The sequence below is a fragment of the Erpetoichthys calabaricus genome, chromosome 2, assembly GCF_900747795.2.
Source record: "Erpetoichthys calabaricus chromosome 2, fErpCal1.3, whole genome shotgun sequence".
Taxonomy (NCBI): Eukaryota; Metazoa; Chordata; class Cladistia; order Polypteriformes; family Polypteridae; genus Erpetoichthys; species Erpetoichthys calabaricus.
This window is the reverse complement of record NC_041395.2, coordinates 182,104,599-182,127,248: the sequence shown is the minus strand read 5'-3', so window position 1 is coordinate 182,127,248 and position 22,650 is coordinate 182,104,599. Positions and strand designations below refer to the sequence as shown.

At 38.5% G+C, this 22,650-nt stretch overlaps 1 protein-coding gene across 5 annotated transcripts in view; it reads left to right on the top strand.

The window, feature by feature from the left end:
- Nucleotides 1–22,650, top strand: part of LOC114642999 (ubiquitin-conjugating enzyme E2 Q1) — a 252,422-nt gene that overhangs the window by 187,528 nt on the left and 42,244 nt on the right. Inside the window, exons 7-8 of one of the 5 annotated variants that reach the window (XM_051923256.1) lie at nucleotides 12,343–12,403; nucleotides 15,412–15,502. The exons of 3 other annotated variants lie outside the window; for them this stretch is intronic. In XM_051923256.1, coding sequence (XP_051779216.1) covers nucleotides 12,343–12,403; nucleotides 15,412–15,502 — 152 coding nt within the window. The remainder of the gene's footprint in view (nucleotides 1–12,342; nucleotides 12,404–15,411; nucleotides 15,503–22,650) is intronic. One more of the 5 variants, XM_051923255.1, reaches the window with a different exon arrangement.

The following is a 22,650-nucleotide window of genomic DNA, read 5'->3' as shown; positions in this document are numbered from 1 at the left end:
AAACATCACATACAAATAACAAATAGCTTAAGTTAAAAATTTCAAACAACATTGCAGGAAAGCACAATTATAAAGGAGATGTGCAAGTGAAAGTCTGAATCTATATAGTGTGTATGCATGTGCATACACATGCATATACTTGTATTGTAAACACACATACACTGTACGAAGGTATCACAGAGTGCATGAATATATAAAGACAGGCTAAATTACTGGTTGGAGAGGGCTATGGCTCTGGGAAAGAAACTATTGAGATGTATGTTTTAGTCTTAATTGACCTGAAACATTTACCAGAGGGGAGTTTTTGGAATAAGCAATGAGCTGGGTGAGATGAGTCTGTGGTAATCCTTTTGACATAGTTAATGACACTAGATTTATTCAGGTGTGCCACAGATGGAAGAGCACAGCCAATTATTTTCTCAGCAGACCTCACAACATGCTGTAATTTAGATTTTTCAGTGTACCGTTACTAAACCAAACCAGACAACAATGGAGAATGTGATTACACTTTCAATTATAACTTTGTAAAACTGAACTAGGATTGGCTGGGAAATATTTAATTTCTTTAGTTGGCATAAGAAGTACAATGGCTGCTGTGCCTTTTTAGTGATGTAAGTGGTGTTAATGTCCCAGCTATGAGTGTTTGTGATAGTTGTGCCCAAAATTTTGAAGGATTCCACCATATTGACTACAGAATGATTAATTTCTAGTAAGAGAGGTTGCAACTGCTGTTTGTGAAAGTCTATGACCGTTTCCACTGTCATGGTGATATTGAGCACTAAGTTGTTGGAAGCACTCCAAGACATAAGATGAGACACCTATTTTCTATAAGGCGTTTCATTGCTCTTAGTAATTAGACCAATAATGGTGGTGTCATCAGCAAACTTAATGATTTTAACTGAAGGATCAGTGTACCTGCACTTATTGGTGCACAAGGAATAAAGTAAGGGAAAAACTACACAGCCTTGGGGCACCTTTACTAATACAGAGACAGTCAGAGAGGTGGGAGCCCACACGAACATATTGTTTCTGGTTTATCAGGAAACTATAAATTCATTTACAGATGGAAGGATTCAGATCAGTCTGTAAAAGTTTAGTTAACATTTCGGGGACAGTAGTGTGTTAAGCTGAACTCAAGTCAAACAGTATTCTGGTATAAGTTCCTTTACAGTTCAGATGCTCCAGCACAAAGTGAAGACCCATGTTGATGGCATCATTCACAGATGTATTTGCTCAATGTGCAAACTGCAGAGTGTCAAGGTCAGTAGCAGTAACGAACTTCAAATGGGTTTGAATGAGTCGTTCAAATTTTCATTAAAATATAAGAGCAATAGGCCTGTAATTATTGAGTAAACTTATTTTATCACTGTTGGGAACAGGAACAATGACAGAAAATGTAAAGCATTCTGGCCTAGTGCAATGTGCAGGATACTTTTTAAAGATGTATATTAAAAGGCGAGTGAGCTGCCCAGTACAGTGTTTGATTGTTGCAGGTGAGACAGACTCTGACTTTTTGCAGTTCTGTGTTGCAAACAGCCTTCAGACATCATATTCCTTGATGGAAAAGGAAGAAGAGGGGAGAGGCTTTTGTGAAGAAGTGGCTGGTGTTACAGCCTCTTCAGAGCTGAAGGAGCAGAGGGGATAAGTACTCAGCATCTTGTTGTGCAAATCTGCCATAAAGCTTGTTTGTCAGGGAGGGATGAATCTGAGTGAGCATTGGGAGATGTCTTTCTAATTAGTGACGGACTGAAGGCTTCTTCATACAGAGGAGGAGCTATTGTTTGCAGAGAACTTAAGTTCCAGTTTATTTTTGTGTTTCCATTTAGCATATCTGATTGCATTGTTTAGCCTATTCCTGGCAATCCTCATACTGTTGCAAAGGTAACAGGCAAAAACAGACACATAAACAGCGACCAAACAACCTTGGCTGCCCTGATCGGTGCCATCATGGTATAGGCTTCTAACACAGTCACCTGCACAGTTGTAAAATATCAGAAAAATGCACTTGATGAGCTAAACATTCAGCTACTTGGTGGATTAACCAGACTTGCTGGCATATGATACCTAGCGTTATATTTGATAAATATACCCTACTCCTTTGCTCTTCACAGATTCCAGGAATATTTTGGTCTCCCTTCCTACGTATGTTAGGCCTGTCAAGCTGAATGTCGCTATTCGAATAAAATAGAAATTTATTTAGAAAAATATCTAACTCAAAGGCAAAAACTGACATCTAATTGTGAGGGAATATTTGTTTGTTTTACTGTCACTAATTTTGGTATAAAAGTCCTCCAGATGCAAGCCTGTAGTGTGTTGCTGATTTTTTTCCTCCCCCCCCCCACCATTTTGCATCTGATTTTGTCCCATTTACTCTTAAACCTGAGATCCCTGACAGTTGTTTAGTGCCAAGCAAATATGGTTTGACACACAACACCTTAAACAACAAGGTGAAATCAGAAGAATTTAGGCCATGTTACAGCATTTGTAAAGGAGAAAAAAGTAGACTGATTTTACAGTCCCTGACATCATACTGTGATGATCCTGCTTTTCGAGGTGAGTCCACAGGCACTTACTGACTTTTTATTCTGAATGCCATGATATAAATGGCACCCAACCACTTGCCTGTTGGACATCTCCAAAATGATGAAACATTTCCATCTTTGACTTGATTAAAAGAGCTGGTCACTTCTCAGTTCTTTTACTTGGCTTGCTATTCTCACCATGTCACCATTTTACTAACTAACCTGTATTCCTTCTGATTTAACTGCTGAGCCTTTTTGGCTTGTAAAGTGCTATCCTTCAGCTCTGTCACTCAGCACTTCCTACGGGTATGCCCTCCACACCAGCCCTGGTTTCCATTTCTCACAACCGTCCTTGAAGGAGCAAGAGACGCCCATGTAGTGCAAGGCTCATGTAACAGTGTCATAAGTGGTTTACATTTTACAGATGCACTGTAAGTTTAAAAAATAAAATTAAACATAACTAGCCAACCCGCGGGGTAGCATACTCCGCATAATTATGTATTGATGGGTGAACACTTCCTGAACGACACAGTTGTCCAAATGGGGTGGGTTTGTGGATACCACTGTGAGTGAATGAAAAGATAGACCTCTGGAGAGAGCAACATATAATTGTCCGTGACTGAAAGCGGGATCGTCTGTGACGAAGAAGGCCACGCTGGGGAAAGTTACTTCGTCGGTAGGGATAAGTGTCAGTACTTGTAGATTAAGGTGTAGCGAGTCTTCATTGTTGACGCTTAATATAGCTTGAGTACTGAGATGTTCCGGAGTCACAGTTGAGAAACACTTTTTTAATGTCTTTTAAGCACTGGGGAAAAAATGAACATGTGAAACATCCGTAATGTAATTTACATTTACATCATTTAGCAGACGCTCTTTTCCAGAGCGACTTACAACAGTGCTTAGTAATCTACGACTGTTCTTCAGTCTTTAAGGCTAGGATTAAATCTACTGTCATTAAACAAGTTACCGCTGACCAAGTTGTACACAAAACCATGCTAGAAGAAAATAGTAAGTTAGTACAAAATTTTTTTTTTTTTTTTTGAGAAAAGGGTAGAAAAGAGTATGGGGACTTTAGTCCCCCAAGTGCTGTTTAAAGAAGTGTGTCTTCAGACGACGTTTGAAGACAGTGAGGGTCTCCGCTGTTCGTACAGCAAGAGGAAGTTCGTTCCACCACTGAGGAGCCAACACTGCAAAGAGTCTTGATGCATGTCGTCCTCTTCTTTTAAGTAAACTGTAATAAGTCAACAAGAAAAGTAACATTGCAACAATGCTATCTACGACCCGATCTCTGTAAACAGAAGTGAAAACAAAATCGAGCCCGGTGTATTCTTTTACTGCCTTGTGGCGCTGTAGTAGTGCTGCTGCTTTGCAGTAAGGAGACTGTGGAAGATTGTGGTTTCGCTTCCCGGTTCCTCCCTGTGTGAATAGCGCTTTGAATACTGAGAACACCGCTATATCAATGTAACGAAGTATTAACAGGAAATTGTCTTTGTGTAATAGTAAAAGGCAAATTATCCGCGACAAACAAACTGTTTTAAACGCTGCATACCAACCCGCGGTGTAGTATATGCCACATAATAACGCCGCTTTTTAAATGTATTTTAAGCAGAGGGAAAAAATTTAACATTTGCAAAATCCGTAACGCTGCTTTCAGTAAGTACAATGCACATGCGTTTAATTTGTCAGCCACTTTTTGCCAGCCGTCTTTTCTGGTTTGGGCTGCTTTTGCAGTGTTACCGCTTGTGCATATTAAATCTTGAAATCCTTCGAGTAACTAATTAACTAACACCAACCCACCCACACACACAGCTTGTGTGAAACAAATGCGCCCGTACTTTCATAATTTTGTTGCAGCCTATAGTGGAGTCAGGCACAGAGAAGGTCAGCTGCTGTGAGAGCGTCTCGACTGGTGCAGTGCCTGCATCGATGAAGCAGGTGAGACGCTAATGAAACGGAGGCACAGGGCTTATTGGTTTTTAAAGACTACTTCCTTCATTGTGTTTTAACCTCAGTTTTAAAGGATTGTTTTAAGGATCCCATGGGATACCCCTCGCAAACTGTTTTAGACGCTGCATTCAGCAATTCACATCTGCGACAAACATGCCGCCTCTTACATGGTCCTGACGCGTCCACCCTCGTTCTCAAAGCATACACACCGCCTGGTCATGTGCCCGCTCGGAAGAGCAACTCACGAAGACCCCGCCCACCAACTCTAAGACCATGGCGTGTAAAGCAATTTGCGATGGTGGTGCGTGCATCATAACCGAAAAGAATAATGAAAAGTCAACGTGGCTCAGAGGTGCATGTGGACTCCTAGCTCAGACGAAAGCGACTTACGGGGTGGTCGGTGAGTTGTTGCGTCCGGGCACATGAGCAGGCAGTGGGAATGCCTAGAGAGCAAGGGTGGACGCGGGCCGGGGAATAAGGAGTGTTTGTGGGCGGGGAAACGTTTTCAGTGTTCCTGCAGGACCATCTAAGAAGATGCATGTTTGTCGCGGATGCGGTGGACGCGGGCTGGGGAATAAGGAGCGTTGGTGGGCGGGGAAACGTTTTCCGTGTTCCTGCAGGACCATCTACGAAGACGCATGTTTGTCACGGATGCGGTGGACGCGGGCCGGGGAATAAAGAGTGTTGGTGGGCGGGGAAACGTTTTCCGTGTTCCTGCAGGACCATCTAAGAAGACGCATGTTTGTCGCGGATGCAAATTGCTGTATGTAGCGTGTAAAACAGTTTGCGATGTTGCGTGCGGTCATGTGTCGTAACCGAAAAGTCAACGTGGCTCAGAGCTGCATGTGGACTGTAGCACAGACAAACAGAAATGACAGAGTGTTTTCCGAGGCGTCGCGTCCGAGTTGGTGGCCGTGGCTCTGCGAGTTTTTGTCATATCCAATGGTCTTAGAGTTGGTGGACATGGCTCCTTCCTGCGTGCTTTCATGGGTGTCTTGCCCGCTCTGGTGGCGGCTTAGAGAATTATATATATAGATAATGTACCGAAAAGCAGCACCACCATGTATGGCTCTGAAGGATTTAAACTTTTTCATGGCTGATTTTTTTGGTTCCCTGCCTTGATGAGGATTTGCACACCGCAGCCCCTCAGTACTACATGGGGGTGGGGGTTTGGGGGAGACCCACATCGGTGCAGCCACTTGGAATTTTGATGGCTATTATATTTAAATGAAAGTCGCACCTGCAGCCTTTATCATAAAAATAATGTGTAACATATGACACACAATTGTTAATCTTGATTCAAAGTTATTTAATTTCTTAACTTGAATATTTGAACCAGATTTTTGGGATAATCTGTTATCTCTGATATACATAATAAGGAAAAATGTTTAAAATTTCACACTTTTAAATGGTAGGGATAAAGTGCAAACAAAACTATGACTATATTAAATAAGTATTGGGCATTTTTTAAATAGTATATATGGTATAACTTTTACAAGCAATGTTGCTTAATTATATTTAGTATATTTTCAAGGGTACAATTTTGTCTTATCTTTGCAGTCTTCATTGTTGTATTTGGAGAGAAAAAGCGTGTGCATTTCTATTTGTGTGGCTGTTGATGATGGGAACGTTCCAGTGTTGAATCCAGATGATAATGAAGTGGCTTCTGTAATTAAGTTATGGGAAAAATGTCTGCAGCAACTAATTCTCTTTTTATTTATTTTATTTGTGGAGATAATTAATCATTTTATACTTAAGTTAATAAGTAATTCTAAAGCCCAGTTTAGCAAGCAGTTTACGTTATCAAACATACAAACAGTAACAAACCAGTAAACCCCCGATTCTCTAAAGAATCGCAAACCAATAATGGCAATTACTTTCTGTTCCCTCCAATCTTTGTAGGGATGAAAAATCATGGAGGGTGGGAGCGTCCTGGGAAAGTTTTCATTTAATGAAATACAGTGAGGAACACCCTGCGATTTTACAAGTTCTCCCACTTAGAAATCATGGAGGGGTCTGAAATTCACATTGTAGGTGCATTCCCACTGTGAGAGACAGAATGTAAAAAAAAAAATTCAGGAAATCACATTGTAAGATTTGTACAGAATTTATTTGTATTGCACTGCTGCACATAAGTATTTGAACACCTGAGAAAATCAGTGTTAATATTTGGTACAGAAGCCTTTGTTTGCAATTACAGAGGTCAAATCTTTCCCGTAGTTCTTGACCAGGTTTGCACACACTGCAACAGGGATTTTGGCCCACTCCTCCACACAGATCTCCTTTAGATCTGTCAGGTTCAGGGGCTGGTGCTGAGCAACACGGAGTTTCAGCTCCCTCCAAAGATTTTCAATTGGATTTAGGTCTAGAGACTGGCTACGCCACTCAAGAACCTTGATATGCTTCTTACGGAGCCACTCCTTGGTTATCCTGGCTGTGTGCTTCGGGTCATTGTCATGTTGAAAGACCCAGCCACAACCCATCTTCAGTGCTCTGACTGAGGGAAGGAGGTTGTTGCTCAAAATCTCACAATACATGGCCCCATTCATCCTCTCCTTAATACAGTGCAGTCGTCTTGTCCCCTTCGCAGAAAAGCACCCCTAAAGCATGATGTTTCCACCCCCATGCTTCACAGTAGGGATGGTGTTCAAGGGATGCAACTCCTCCTCCTTTTTCCTCCAAACATGGCGAGTGAAGTTTAGAGCAAAAAGTTCTATTTTGGTCTCATCTGACCACATGACTTTCTCCCATGCCTCCTCTGGATCATCCAGATGGTCATTGGCAAACTTCAGACAGGCCTGGACATGTGATGACTTGAACAGGGGAACCTTCCGTGCAATTTGTGATTTGAAACCATGACTGCATAGTGTTCTACTGACAGTGACCTTTGAAACTGTGGTCCCAGCTCTCTTCATGTCATTGACCAGGTCCTCCCGTGTAGTTCTGGGCTGATTCCTCACCTTTCTTATCTGTGATACCCTTACGAGGTGAGATCTTGCATGGAGCCCCAGTCTGAGGGAGACTGACAGTCGTCTTTAGCCTCTTCCATTTTCTGGCAATTGCTCCAACAGTTGATCTATTTTTCACCAAGCTGCTTGGCAATTGCCCCGTAGCCCTTTCCAGCCTTATGGAGGTCCACCATTTTTGTCTCTGGTGTCTTTTGACAGCTCTGTGGTCTTGCCCATGGTAGTAGTTGGAGTCTGACTGACTGTGGGGTGGACAGGTGTCTTTAAAGAGCTCAGACAGGTGCTACTAATTAAGGTTACTAAGTGGAGTAGAGGTGGACTTCTTAAAGGCAGAGTAACAGGTCTTTGAGAGACAGAATTCTTGCTGATTGCCAGGTGTTCAAATACTTATGTGCAGCAGTGCAATACAAATAAATTCTGTACAAATCATACAATGTGATTTCCTGAATTTTTTTTTTTTACATTCTGTCTCTCACAGTGGGAATGCACCTACAATGTGAATTTCAGACCCCTCCATGATTTCTAAGTGGGAGAACTTGCAAAATTGCAGGGTGTTCAAATACTTATGTTCCTCACTGTAAATATATTTGTACTAAAGCTATTTCTTTTTGGAGCCATGACACCTTTGGTTCTGGTGTTTTAGAAGCGCGTTGTAGGCGCCTTCGCTCATTGTTTTTATCCATGCAGTCTCGTTTTTGTTTTTCTGTGGGTGTGTTGTTAGCTAGAAGTCGTTTGGTGTTAGGAATCATAATTGAACTTACGTTTAACACTGAATTACCTTAATGTGATTCAAATAAGCCACACTGACAGCTGCCACACTGAGTGCTGGCACAGTGGATTAGAGCACACTGACTGGTGGCACTGTGTAGTGGAGTAGCTGCTGGTACTGTGGAGTGGAGAACACTGACCGCAGGCACTGTGGAGTAGCTGACTGCTGGCACTGTCAATAGTCTCCAGTTTAAATACATACACATATATAGATAGACGGCGCATTCACTGTGTTTCCCAGTAGACACGATGTGTCAGCCTTATTGTGAGTGGCAAAAGTGCCATTTAAACTAATACAGGTAGACATGGAAACTGGGTTTTCTGATGAAAAAAAATGTTTAAAACAGTATCGTTTACATACAACAGATTTTGGCGAATCGTTTAAATGCAATTATTTATATCCATTTATACACTAATAAAGGCAATTATTAAATAATAATAATTATTATTAATCATTCCTCTCATATAAGTAACATTTCGGGAGCTGCCTTATTCTATCTTCGAAACATTTCCAGACTTTGTCCTGTTCTTACGCAACACAGTACTGAATTGTTTAATGCCCGAGTCACGTCATGTATAGATTACTGTAATGCTATTCTATCTGGCATCCCACAAAAACTTATCCATCGCTTACAACTTCTTCAAAATTCTGCTGCCAGGATAATACCCTGCTGTTGTAAATCCACTGAACATATTACACCTATTCTGTCAACTTCACTGGCTCCCTGTTAACTACAGAATACAATACTAAATACCGCTCTTAACATTTAAAGCTCTCCACCTCACTGATCTCCTCTAGACTTACATTCCTCTCGCTCACTCAGATCCTGTAATTTGAGAGTATTCAGTCTGGCAATATGGTGCAGCCTTAGTTTGTTTAAGACCGACACAACTAAAGACATGAAGATAAAATGATGGTTTTCAATTTCAAACTGTATTTCCTCAATGTGCTCCTTGAGAAAAAACATCATCAAGTTTGAGAAATGTTAACAGCTAACAACAATCTACATAGTGACTAATTACGTTTAGCCAAAACGTTGTTTGGAGGCTCACTTGAGCATATAAATGCATAGCTTTGCTAGCTTAGCCTGGCTTAGAAAATCCCGTTTTATAATCTTTACTTTAGCTAACGACCAAATATAACCAAAACAATTGTTCAGCCTTACCTATGAAATGTAATCCCCGAGATCTGGTTTGGAGTGTTACAGCGGTTTGTACAATCCCAAGCAGCACATTATTCATTACTTCACTCCACAGCAGTGCCACTCACAATATGGCGGCGACGTTGACGTACGATTCTGCCAGTCTTGATGCGTCTAGTTATTCTATGTCTGTTTAAATATGTCACCATGGCAACTTGTTGGCGTGCACGCTTTACCTCAAGTTTAGTTTACAGGTTGTGTTGTTTGGGCGCCACTTACTGACTTTGGGAAGCCGCTGGGTTTGACTCTTGGTCGCTGTGCAAGTGCGCATGTGCTTTTGGCATGGGTTGAGTCTGGCATCCGTGCATATATACAACCTTCGTAAACATTACTAAACGAAGGTTTTAAATGCGCCCGGGCAGCGGTTGTATTGTGACCTGAAGTTTAGTTTACAGGTTGTGTTGTGTTGTGTTGTTTGGGCGCTACCTACTGAGTCTGGGAAGCCGCTGACTCTGACTCTGGGGCACTGAGTCACAGTGCGCGTGCGCTTCGGTGCGTCCGGCGTCCATGCATGTATACAACCTTCGTTTAGTAATATAGATTAGGTTTGGGTGATCGCATTATTCCTACTACTGGTTAAAGTATGTCTCAATATTTCAGAAATCACTAAATTTGTGTTGATGAACTGAACATACAGTACTAAAGTCAACAACACGATTACAAGAACTGTGTGGCAACACATTAAAAGTAATGTGTTAAGTAGTCGGATTACTTTTTAAAGTAACGAGTAACCTAACAGTATTTATCATTAAATAAATACAGTGGAACCTTGGTTCACGACCATAATTCGTTCCAAAACTCTTGGTCGTAAACCGATTTGGTCGTGAACCGAAGCAATTTCCCCCATAGGATTGTATGTAAATACAATTAATCCATTCCAGACCATACGAACTGTATGTAAATATATATATATTTTTTTAAGTTTTTAAGCACAAATATAGTTAATCAAACCATAGAATGCACAGCGTAATAGTAAACTAAATGTAAAAACATTGAATAACATTGAGAAAACCTTGAACAACAGAGAAAACTAACACTGCAGTAGTTCGCGCTATAGCGCTACCAACTGCTGGCTAAAAACACTTTTTTTTTTTTTTTAATGAGTTTTAAGCACAGGGAAAAAATGAACATTTGAAAAAATCCGTAATTTAATAAACCACCAAGAAAAGTAACATTGCAACAATGCACGCTGCAAACAGAAGTGAAAACAAAATCAAGCCCAGTGCATTCTTTAACTGCCTTCCTACCTTATGCGTCTCTCTCGCGCTGCCTTTGTGTGTGTTTCTCTCTCTCTCTCTCTCGCTGCCTGTGTGTGTGCGTCTCTCTTTCTCACGCTGCCTGCCTGTGTGTGTTTGTGTCTCTCTCTCTCGCGGTGCCTGTGTGTATGTGTGTCTCTCTCTTTCTTGCATGCCTGTATGTATGTGTGTGTCTCTCTCGTGTATGTGTCGCGCTGTCTTGCTCGCTGCACGGGAAATGCACAGGGAGAGACTGAACATGTACAAACCGAAAGGGAAACTGGCTTGTTCTTATACAAAGTGTGTGGTCGTGAACCGAGGCAAAAGTTTGGCAAACTTTTTGGTCGTAAACCGATTTGTATGTGTACCGAGACATTCGTGAACCGAGGTTGGGTCCTTTGCAGGGCTTAATCACGCTGCCAAGCAGAAAAGTGTTTACCATGTGTAATCCGATAACAGAAACCTATAAAGTGTCAGTTTGACTAAGCATATAACAAAATATAATTATCATAGGTAGTGTGCTTACTTTCTGATTCACAGAGCCCGACAATGATGCGTAACTCTTTTTTACACAGTTTAGTTATGTTGAAGCGTTTTGACAAAGGAACAATATTACTTGCACATGTAAATGTGAGTGGTTAAATCAGATTATTCATTTTAATCAAATTTGTGTTTGCATGTAATCACACTTAGTATGATGTGCTAAATGATGCTGTGATGATAATTAAAAGATTGAAATGCTCTAAAGTAGCAGGTTAAACAAAGTCAGAAAAAACTTAATTCAGGTTGTAAAGGTTTTAAACATTTTTATGACAGTTTCTTTATTACTCCAAATATAGGCAATTAAAAATGGCAACCATATTTTCAGTTTCGGCAACCAGAGGCTGATGTTTTGGTTGCCAAGCCTGGGAGCCATTTATAAAAGTTAGCTTTGGTTACTCATCCCCTCTGAAGTATGGCAGTGGATCTTTGATGCCATTGGCCTGTTTTATCTGCGAAAGGCTCTGGGCAACTTTTTGGGATACTTGACATTATAGACTTCATCCATTGCCAGCAGATATTCAATACCAATTCAAATCAATACCTGGCTGTATCCACCTTGGGATTTACATTAATCCAAAGTTAGACCTTCCAACAGGGCAGTTATACAAAGAACTCAAAATCAACACAAAAATGGATTGTTGGCCACAAAATCAAGGTTTTTCCATATCAGTCCCCTGACCTGAACCTCATTTTAAACCTGTGGGATGAACTTAAGTGGAGAGTCTTCAACTGTAGACCGCAGTTGGAGCGGATCTGTAGGAATTTTGTATGGAGAAATGGTCTCTAATTGCTTGCCGTGTGTTCTTCAGTCTAATTAGCGTTATAAAAGAACAACTGTTATCTTGGAAAAAGAGACTGCAAAAATGATTAAATTGATGGGTGCTAAGAGTTTTTTTTTTTTTTGCTCCTTTTTTTTTTTTTTTTTTTTTTTTTTTACTTCAGTAAAAGCTAATATATTGACTAAAAAATCAAGCCGATACTCTTTTTCACCGCTCATTTTGCTTTTATTTACCAACGATACCAATATTAGTGGCACACTGTAAACTTTGAGTTTCAGAGTGTTTTTTTTCTTTCACAAAATGTATGCTTATTAAACTGGCAGCAGTTCTATATATTAGGTTAATGTTATTTTTTTTGTGTTTTTTTTTTTTTTTTATAGGAAACTATACTGTGGAGCTCGTCAGTGATAGTCTTTATGACTGGAATGTTAAATTGTTAAAGTGAGTATTGCTGCATTTTATTTTATATATATTTTAATATAGTTTTTGACTCATTTTCTAGTGAGTGAGAAATTTAGGTTTGGATCCAAATACAGTGGGTATAGAAAACAATCACCCCTTCAAAATGTTCATATTTTGTTGTTTTGAAGCCTGAAATATATTCCAGTTGCATTTACGCAGCGCAACTTATAACAGCCAATTGAAAGATATAATAGCAACAGTTCAGGGAAAAAAAAAAACAGACATGGTTAAAGAATCACCGCCTCAAAAAATACTTGTGAATTCAATCAGGTGTAACTAATCACCATCTCCATTGTATACCAAGGTCATTGCCTTCCACCTATGATCAGTTTTAATCATTCTGATTAGTTCACCATAAAAAGTTATTCCTAGAGCATTCTAGTGCTTGGGATTGCAAATAATCAACTATGGGTTGTGAGGCCCAGTCAAAAGATCTTGGGGATAAAGTTTTGGATAGACAAAAATCAGGAGATAGATACAAAAAAATCAAATGCTTTAATAATCCATAGGAACATAGTAGTTTCGACGATCAAGAAGTATAAAGTTTTTGGTACTACTAGGTTCCTTTCTGGATCAAGCCGACCCTCCTTAACTGGATGGAAGAATGAGGAGGAAACTAGTCAGAGAAGCTAGCAAGAGTCCTATTGCAACTTTGAAGCAGTTACAGGGATTTTTGGTAAAGAGTGGCCATTGTGTGCATGTGACAACAATGTCACAAATGTGGCATGTTTGGGATTGCAGCAAGAAAAAAGCCCAAGAGCCCAAACTTAAACACTATTAAAAATCTTTGGAATATTTGAAGTTTGCAGTCCACGAACAGCCACCATCCAATTTGACTGTGCTTGAACAGTTCTTTAATATTGCGCAGTCTAGATGTGTAAAGTTGGTAGAAAAGTATCCCAACAGACTTATAGCTGTAATCAAAGCAAACAGTGATTCCACAACGTTCTGTTACAGGGGTGGGGATGATCCTTTAACCCATCTCAGTGATTTTTTTTATTTTTTCGGAAACTGTTATTCAGTCTTTTCTCTTGAATGTTGTATTGAGTAAATAAGGTGGAGAAAGTTTTGTGTGTGTCTTCAGGCTGGAAAGCAACAATGTGAATATTTTGAAGGGGGTGATTCTTCTCTATACCCACTGTATTTGTTAGGGACCTGCTAATGTTTGTATTGCAGAAAAAATTGCATTGTTGTTTAAAATTAAAATGCAAGTTTAATTTTTTTTAATTAACTTTTAAGATGTAAAATAATAAAAAAAAACTTTTAGTTCATTAGCTGTGAAGGAAAAACATTTCTTGTAACTTTCATTCTTATTCTCAAACCTAGTCAATCCATTTCAAGATCTGCAGAATGTCAAAGTTTATCCCAGCAGAATTGCGTGTGAGCACAGTAACTTTGTTACTGATATATGTCAATATATACTGTGCTCTATTCATGTTGTATAAATTTACAAAAATGGAAATTTTCTGCAAGACTTGAGGTTTGCTTTTTCGGGTGAACTTGTCCAAAATAAAAAAAAAAAAACAAAACCCTGCTCCTTTGAAGCATTATTCAGAACAACTTGATTTTGCATGTTTGAATGTGAACTTGCCCACATTAAGCTGTTTTCCAAGAATTTCCAGTTCTAAAAATTGTCTCTCAAATCCTTTTTCTCTTTTCCTTCTCGGTGTTTACTCTTCAGCAAGTTTTGGTGTCTGCAAATTTCATGCTGCTTTTTCCCCTTCTGAATCCACTCAAATCTATTTAATATTTGGTCCAAATTATGTGCTACTGTACTTTTGTTTTGAATAGGTAACTCCTCGTTATTCCACAGGCCAAAATTTAATTGATCTTAGCCACTGCAGTAAAGTTTATTCACTGTCATGTTCTTGAAGCTGTTCCTGGACTTAAGTAGTTTTATATCATAAAGTTGGAAATATTATAAGATAATCAATTTGCATTGTAGTACACTGCTGCCATTAAATGATATACCTGATCTATATGTGCACGTGCTGTTACATTGGTTTTCGGCATTCTTTTTGTACTCGGCCTATGGCCTGTCTGTCTCTTGTAACATAAATCTTGTCATACTGATGTTTATTGAATGTTGTTTAGGTGGTGGCCTCATTCTTGATGTACCCCACACACTGTCATGGTAGGATGATTCTGCCACCTTCATGTCTTGTTTAGAAATCTTACTTGAGCTTTTTCTATGCATATAAATAGTCAAGCCATTCTTAATTGTTCATGCTACAGCTTCTGTGGACTTTAATTCCCCAAGTAAAACAAAAAAAAGAGGAAATGAAAGCCAGAGGAAAAATTTGACCATTGAAGTGCTGTTATTTCACTAGTATGCAATGACATTGATTGTCCTAGGAGATGTACCTTTAAACTTTTCTTTGCATAAAAGTCTATGAGCAGGCTTGGCCAATCCTGACTTCGTTCCCTGCAAGCTTGTTTCTAGTAAAGGTAATAAACAGACAAGTTAAATGAGGACTACAAAGAATCTTATTTTTCATGGGGTGATAGTCTTGCATTTACGTAGTACAGTGACAGGTTATTATGCCTCTTGATGTATATCTAAGAGGTATTTACAGTTAATATTGTCCTTTTATAAAAATGAAGTAGGAACTGCATTTTGTCAGGAGTTAAAATTATATGCTAGAAATTACAATTGTGTTCCTGATGGCTGTTTTATTTTTGTTTTGGTATTCAAATAGTGAAAAAATAAATACTCTTACACTATATTGTTGAAATAAATGTGTCCTTCATTAATTTACCACTTCTCAAGCATCTTTCATCACCAAGTTAATCAGTGGTCTGTTAGACATGGTTCAGTGGCATTTGTATTTCTACATTAATTAGTACTTGACATTAGCAGCAAAAAATGCTCAATCTTGTCTTTTGTGTTTCAAAGAAGATTGTTCACTTTGGCTTTAACGCTTTTAACTTCTGCCTTTAGGAGTCTGCAAGAGGAATTAAAGAACTTTTATGATTTTTGTTGATAGGGTTGATCAAGACAGTGCACTGCACACTGACCTTCAAATCCTCAAGGAAAAGGAAGGAACAGATTTTATTTTATTAAATTTTTCCTTTAAAGTAAGTGCATTTACCTAGATTCTCTTCTTTTGCTCTTTTTACTGTCAGGTTAATACTGATGATTTCTGTGCCAATTCAATTGTATACATACAATTTCTAATCTACTTGTTAAGATTTACGTCCAGGTTTGGCTATTATGTTAAGCTCATTGCTGTCAAGAGTCTCTAGCTTTTAACAATTCTAAACTTGCTAAATGTGTACAAAAAAGGGTAGGGGAAAAGCAATATGCAAGTTGTATTTAATATTTTTATACTCATGTATTTCAACCATTTGTAATGGAAGAATAATTTACAACTGCTTTAGTGTAATCAGATTTTTAATGTGTATCTTTTGTAGAAATTTCGTCTGCATAGTTGTAAGGTATAAGAAGCAGGGATCATTCAAAAGTCAGTCTGTATGTGTTGCTTTACAAATTATTAACCAGTAACTTTTTCAAATGAGTTGCAAGTAAAATATTCACTCATCTCAGATCTGTTGTTTTAATTGCTGTGAAGCAAGATTTTTTAAAAATCTCTCGAGACGAGACTTTTTTGCCAAGAGTTTTTGTCAAGTCCCTCCCTCCTCTAAACCATTTACAACCACGTCCATGGTCCACTCACCTCTCATTTGTGTGAATGCTTTTGTCAGACACAGTTCCTGTACTCTCAGCTCTTATAAATTTCTACGTTTTCCTTACTTTAAGTTCCCAATAAAAGAAAGACGTATTATGTTCAAATCTTATTGATGAATTTCATCCTGAAGGGTTATCAACAGAAGAAATGAGCACACGGCAATCCTAGCAGCGAGAAATTAAGTCAAATGAATTAACACAAAAATTGTCGATCGGTTACACGGCAGTGATATTTAAATTTTTAAGAGGCAACAAGAAAGGTAATGTAGTACATCTTCCATGGAGATCTTGATATGCCATTTGTATTAAAATGTTTACAGCTTCCTATTACAATAGCTTTTGCTATGACACTTAACAAATCATAGGGACAAACATTAGAAAAAGTCCATTTATTAGAGAGAAACAAAAGATAATCACTCACAGGCAGTTATACGTTGCATTTTCACGATGTAAGTCCAAACATGGAATCAAAATTAAATGCGATATTGACGAAAAGTTAATCAAAAAAATTGTTTTAATGATGTTTTACAGTAAAAGTGTAAGTTTAAAAGTATTTGCGTGTTAAATTCAAAGCCAAACAGAACAAAAACATGTAACGCAATGAGTACCTCTAACGCAACATGAAACACAATTTTCTTTCAGTTTATTTCGTTTTACTATTTTTTACTATGGTTAATTACTTGCTGTAATGTAAAATAGTTAGATCTATTATGCATATGTAACAATTCCCATGAAATTAACAATTTGTTTAAATCGTGAAGTGGCTACCGCATAGCGCCCACCCAGGGATTGGTGAGCGAAGCGAGCATGGGGAGAGATAAAGGGTACTGGAGTTCCAAAGTGATGAAAAGCTTTAGAACGTTCTGATTACCTCCAAAAATGGCAAAGATTTTATTAAATATTGATCCGCGTCTTGATTTTACTAATATTTTGTGAAACAGCAGCATTTTAAGTAGGAAAAAAGCAGAAAACAAACAATTGTTGTGAGATTCAGCCATTTTAAAAGGAGACTCTCTGTACTCCTCACTTTGCTAAGTTTGACTCCTCAGAAAGTCATTGCCAAGTGCCATTACTGATGTTGAATGTTGTATGCCCAAATGTGAATTGCTGTCTCAGTTCTGTAGACAACTAGATAACTTCAAAAGGTCACTTAAATTCTTTTGCTTCTTACTTTGCAATTGTGGCATGCCGTCTCCGCATCTTTCAATTTCAGTGGTAAAGCTCCTGTTTGTAATTGGTTGTGGCTCTATATGCTTGGCCAAACCCCCCAACGCATGTGCACACACACACATAAAAATATGATACCAAACCTGCTGTTTAATATAGGTTCTATCAAAATGCTCTAAACTTTGATGGGCTCAAAACACATTGTCAATGAAGAAACTGCGTAAAATTTGAAAAACATTGTGAGTAAGACCAAGCAGCTTACAAATATAGAGTACCAGCAATTTTGTTTTCCCACTTCACATAGCATGTAATCAAGCGACACAAACTAAACAGACATTATAGGCATCCATCCTACTCATCAAGGACCAGGTCATGGTACAGTTCAGCTGGAGCCCATCACAGCAGGCCATTGCAGGGTGAAAACACACACACACTCTCACACATGCACGAACACGCACACACACACACACACACACACACACACACACACAATAGGGCCACTTTAGCAATGTGGGTCCAGCTAAGCTGCATGTTTGGACTGTGGGAGGAAACTGGACCACCTGGGGAGAGCTTGTAAACTCTAGACGGAACATCTGGGATGCAACTGCAGTTCTCCTTGACTCTACAACTGTGACTCCCAATAATAACCATGATTGATTGGTTGTCTTAACTCCACCCACAACAGCTGCTGCAAGCAGGTAAAGTAGCAAGAAACATATCCTTACCTCGACAAAATAAGAGCAAGAATCTGTGATAAAATATTTAGATTTTCCTTCCATTATCAAAAGTATGCCTATTAAACATAGAAAGCATGTTTTCTTAAGTTGAAACCTTTGCTACTTCAAAGTTGGTGTCGCCATTTGTAAAGTTTCAGGGTTATTTATTTCACCTTTGAACCCCAGTACCATACATCCCCATTATAAACTGCAAGAACAAAGAAAATTACTGTATGCCATAACTGGGAAAAATAACTTTGACTTGAACAAGATAGAGGCTACCCTTTAATATTAATTTGAAAATATTTTTTTTAAGGTAAAAGGACTGGAAAATTCTTTTTTTGTTTGCAATTTCACACTTTTTAACTATTTGATTAATATGAATTATTATACTTTTCATTGCATTATTCAGATTTCTCATTTTTAAAGGTGAAATAGTAAGGTACAGAAACACCTGAATTTAGTCAGTGCACTACTGGAGACACACAGTCATGTTTCCTAATTCTGTTGTTTAAGTAGTATTTGAAGTAATTTATAGACTGAAATAGAATTTAGCAATCTTTAATAAATTTTAGTACCTTTTTATTAAAAAAAAGTTTGTCAGACCATAAGCAGTAAAATTAGGAATTAAGCAATGTTCTGATTCAGTTTCCTCTTTTATTAAAAGTTCTCAAAATATAAATCAGTCTAAAGATTGCATATTTATTGTAAGTCACAGGTACTTATTGTTTCAGACTGACTAGTTTTCTAAAGTCAAAGATACAGTGACCCACTTAAGACCAATCACTTGTTAGCATACCTGTAAGTCACTGTTAACAATTATATATACAGTATATATAAATAAAAAACCAAAGTCGTCATAGTCCGGAGATTCTGTCTATGCGTTTTAAAGCTCGGCTATTAGTGTTACAGCCCTTGGTGTTAAACTTTAATCAAAGATGGCTGGAGTGGTTGCAGATTTTCATTCTAGTCATTTTCTTAATAATCAATTACTACTAATAATGGAACCATAATACTAATATATTCATTTTAATTAATGTTCATTTTAAGATTCAGAGCCCTTGTTGTTTTTTTTTTTGTTTTTTTTTCCTTCCTTCCCTTAACTGGAAGGCAGACAGTAAATAAATGCAAATGTGCCCATGGATAAACCTGCTCCCATTTGTACAGATGTTTCTATTATACAACATCTATTTCAATAAAACATTTAAAAAGTAAAATCTGAAGGACTACAATCTCTTGATTCTCTCTGGTCCTGAAAGTATTATATTGTGCTGTCTGAAAAAAACATTTTTTTGACAGAATTTGATTCTAGTTAATTAACAAATTGGCTTCTATTTACGTTGTTGGTAGAAGCAAAAATGATAACCCACTAGGAACTGAATTTGAGACCCCTGAGATAGTAATCTGGCATGCTTTGCTTTGTTTGGTTGCTTAGTTTGTTCCATCAAAAGGTGAAGCTATGTTGTTTGCTTCCTTGATGTTAACACCATTCATTTTCTGAACCAGGTCAGGTTTCATAAAATTCCGCTGCTGTTTTGTTGCGTTCCAGAGCCACCCGCGAAATAAGAAAATCCGCGAAGTAGAAACCATATGTTTATATAGTTATTTTTATATTGTCATGCTTGGGTCACAGATTTGTGCAGAAACACAGGAGGTTGTAGAGAGACAGGAACGTTATTCAAACACTGCAAACAAACATTTGTCTCTTTTTCAAAAGTTTAAACTGTGCTCCATGACAAGACAGAGATGACAGTTCCGTCTCACAATTAAAAGAATGCAAACATATCTTCCTCTTCAAAGGAGTGCGTGTCAGGAGCACAGGCTGTCACAGAAATAGAGAGAAAAGCAAACAAATCAATAGGGCTGCTTTTAAGTATGCGAAGCACCGCGGCACAAAGCTGTTGAAGGCGGCAGCTCACACCCCCTCCGTCAGGAGCAGACAGACAGAGTTTGTTTTTCAATCAAAAATCAATACGTGCCCTTCGAGCTTTTAAGTATGCGAAGCACCGGGCAGCATGTCGTTTCAGGAAGCAGCTGCACAAAAGATAGCAACGTGAAGATAATCTTTCAGCATTTTTAGACGAGCGTCTGTATCGTCTAGGTGTGCGAACAGCCCCCCTGCTCACACCCCCTACGTCAGGATCAGAGAAAGTCAGTGCAAGAGAGACAGAGAAAAGTAAGCTGGGTAGCTTCTCAGCCATCTGCCAATAGCGTCCCTTGTATGAAATCAACTGGGCAAACCAACTGAGGAAGCATGTACCAGAAATTAAAAGACCCATTGTCCGCAGAAACCCGCAAAGCAGCGAAAAATCCGCGATATATATTTAAATATGCTTACATATAAAATCCGCGATGGAGTGAAGCCGCGAAAGGCGAAGCGCGATATAGCGAGGGATTACTGTACACTCATTTAACCTGACTGTTAACCAGTGCTTTATAACAGAGGTGTCTAACTCCAGTCCTGGAGGGCTACAGTGGCTTTAGGCCTTCTTTCCACCAACTTTCATAATCAGTGGTCAGTTTCTGCTGTTAATTGACTTATTTTCCCTTTGCTTTAATTCTTCTATTTTACAATACAGAGTCCTCTGAATTGCTTCTTTTTTGCCCTAAATAGAAGCAAATCAAAGAGAAGTTGTAAAGTGACCCCACAGATGACCCATCAAGTTGGAGTCTCAGACTCGAACCAGTTCTACTTCAACTAGCTTCTTAATTAGAAGTCAATTCTTGTTACCTGAACCCATTATTTAAGTCAATGGCGTGTTGGTTCTGTCATTCTACCACATCAGACATTTCTAAAACTGTTGATTTTCTTTTTTCTACGAAAAAGGAAAAATATATAATCTAGCAGTCCAGAGTCTTAAATAGCAGGTCAGTTAAAATTAAGGCAGAGGAAGTTACTTAGCAGCAAAAATGGCCACTAAGTAAAGGGATAGAATGAAAACCTGCAGCCACTGTAGCCCTCCAGGAATGTGGTTTGACACCTCTGTTGTTTATTTACATGTATATATGTGTATGTACATATTTGTTTATGCATGTCTACACTACCAGTCAAAAGTTTTACGGCCCCCCACTTTTCCAATTTATATTGAAATTTAAGCAGTCCTAGTCAATTGAATTACTTGAAATGGTACAAGGATAAGCAGTAAACTACCAGAGGTTTAAAAAATCAGTTTAGGTTACCTAAAAATGAAATATAATGCACTTTTCTGAGTTATTAAAAGAAATCTTTTTCAGGGAACAAGCAGTGACTTAACAACTTACAAGTTTTTTTTTTACAGCAAAGCAAATTAATTAAGCCTTGAAAGTTGATAACTGTATTGCTACACCCTTTGACAAATTATTTGGACAATACTGCACTGTGTATTGTTATCATAAAATGAGAACAGGACAATTAGTTGGGACTAGGTATGGCTGAACATGGCTACGTAGGTTTGGAAAAGGTAATAGGGTATGGGGATTCATTTTATTTTGCAAATGATTTTCCACATGCAGATATTGAAGGTTAGGGATGATCATAATGTTGGCACAAAGACATGAATGGCCCACTTCATATCTCCAATAGAGTGTAACATCAGTGGTCTGTTTTAAATTACCTGTTTGAAGCCAACTACTTTATTAATAATTAATGAATCATTTATTGTGCTGCTAATTTTAAACAAATTTCATAGATTTAAAAATTCATTCTGTTCTCTATTGGATATTTCCATCTATGTAACTGTTTATTAATTAAGCATCTGTACTTTTCCCAATCTCCATTACTTTGAGTAGTCCATACTCTGCTATACTTATTTTTTAATTTTCAGTTAAGATTGAAAAAATTTGTGGTAATTTTGGTCCATGTGACATTTTATAAAGAAGGTAATAGATACATGTTACAGTAAGTATGAGGACCTTGACACAGCATTGACAAAATTAGAATATCAATTAAGACCAATGCATAAAAAGGATTTTTAGAAATGTTGGCCAACTGAAAGGTATGGACATGAAAATATGAGCATGTACAGCACTCGATATTTAGTTGGGGCTTCTTTGGCCTGGATTACTGCAGCAATGCGGCGTAGCATGGAGTTGATCAGTCTGTGGCACTGCTCAGGTGTTATGAGAGCCCAGGTTGCTCTGATAGTGGCCTTCAGCTCTTCTGAATTGTTGGGTCTGGCATATTGCATCTTCCTCTTCACAATACCCCATAGATTTTCTATGGGGTTAAGGTCAGGCGAGTTTGCTGGCCAATCAAGAACAGGGATACCATGGTCCTTAAACCAGGTATTGGTAGCTTTGGCACTGTGTGCAGGTGCCAGGTCCTGTTGGAAAATGAAATGTGCATCTCCATAAAGTTTGTCAGCAGCTGGAAGCATGAAGTGCTGTAAAACTTCCTGGCAGACGGCTGCGTTGACCTTGGGCCTCAGAAAACACAATGGACCAATACCAGCAGATGACATGGCACCCCAAACCATCACTGACTGTGGAATCTTTACACTGGACCTCACACAACGTGGATTCTGTGCCTCTCCTCTTTTCCTCCAGACTCTGGGACCTTGATTTCCAAAGGAATTGCAAAATTTACTTTCATCAGAGAACATAACTGTGGACCACTCAGCAGCAGTCCAGTCCTTTTTGTCTTTAGCCCAGGTGAGATGCTTCTGACGCTGTCTCTT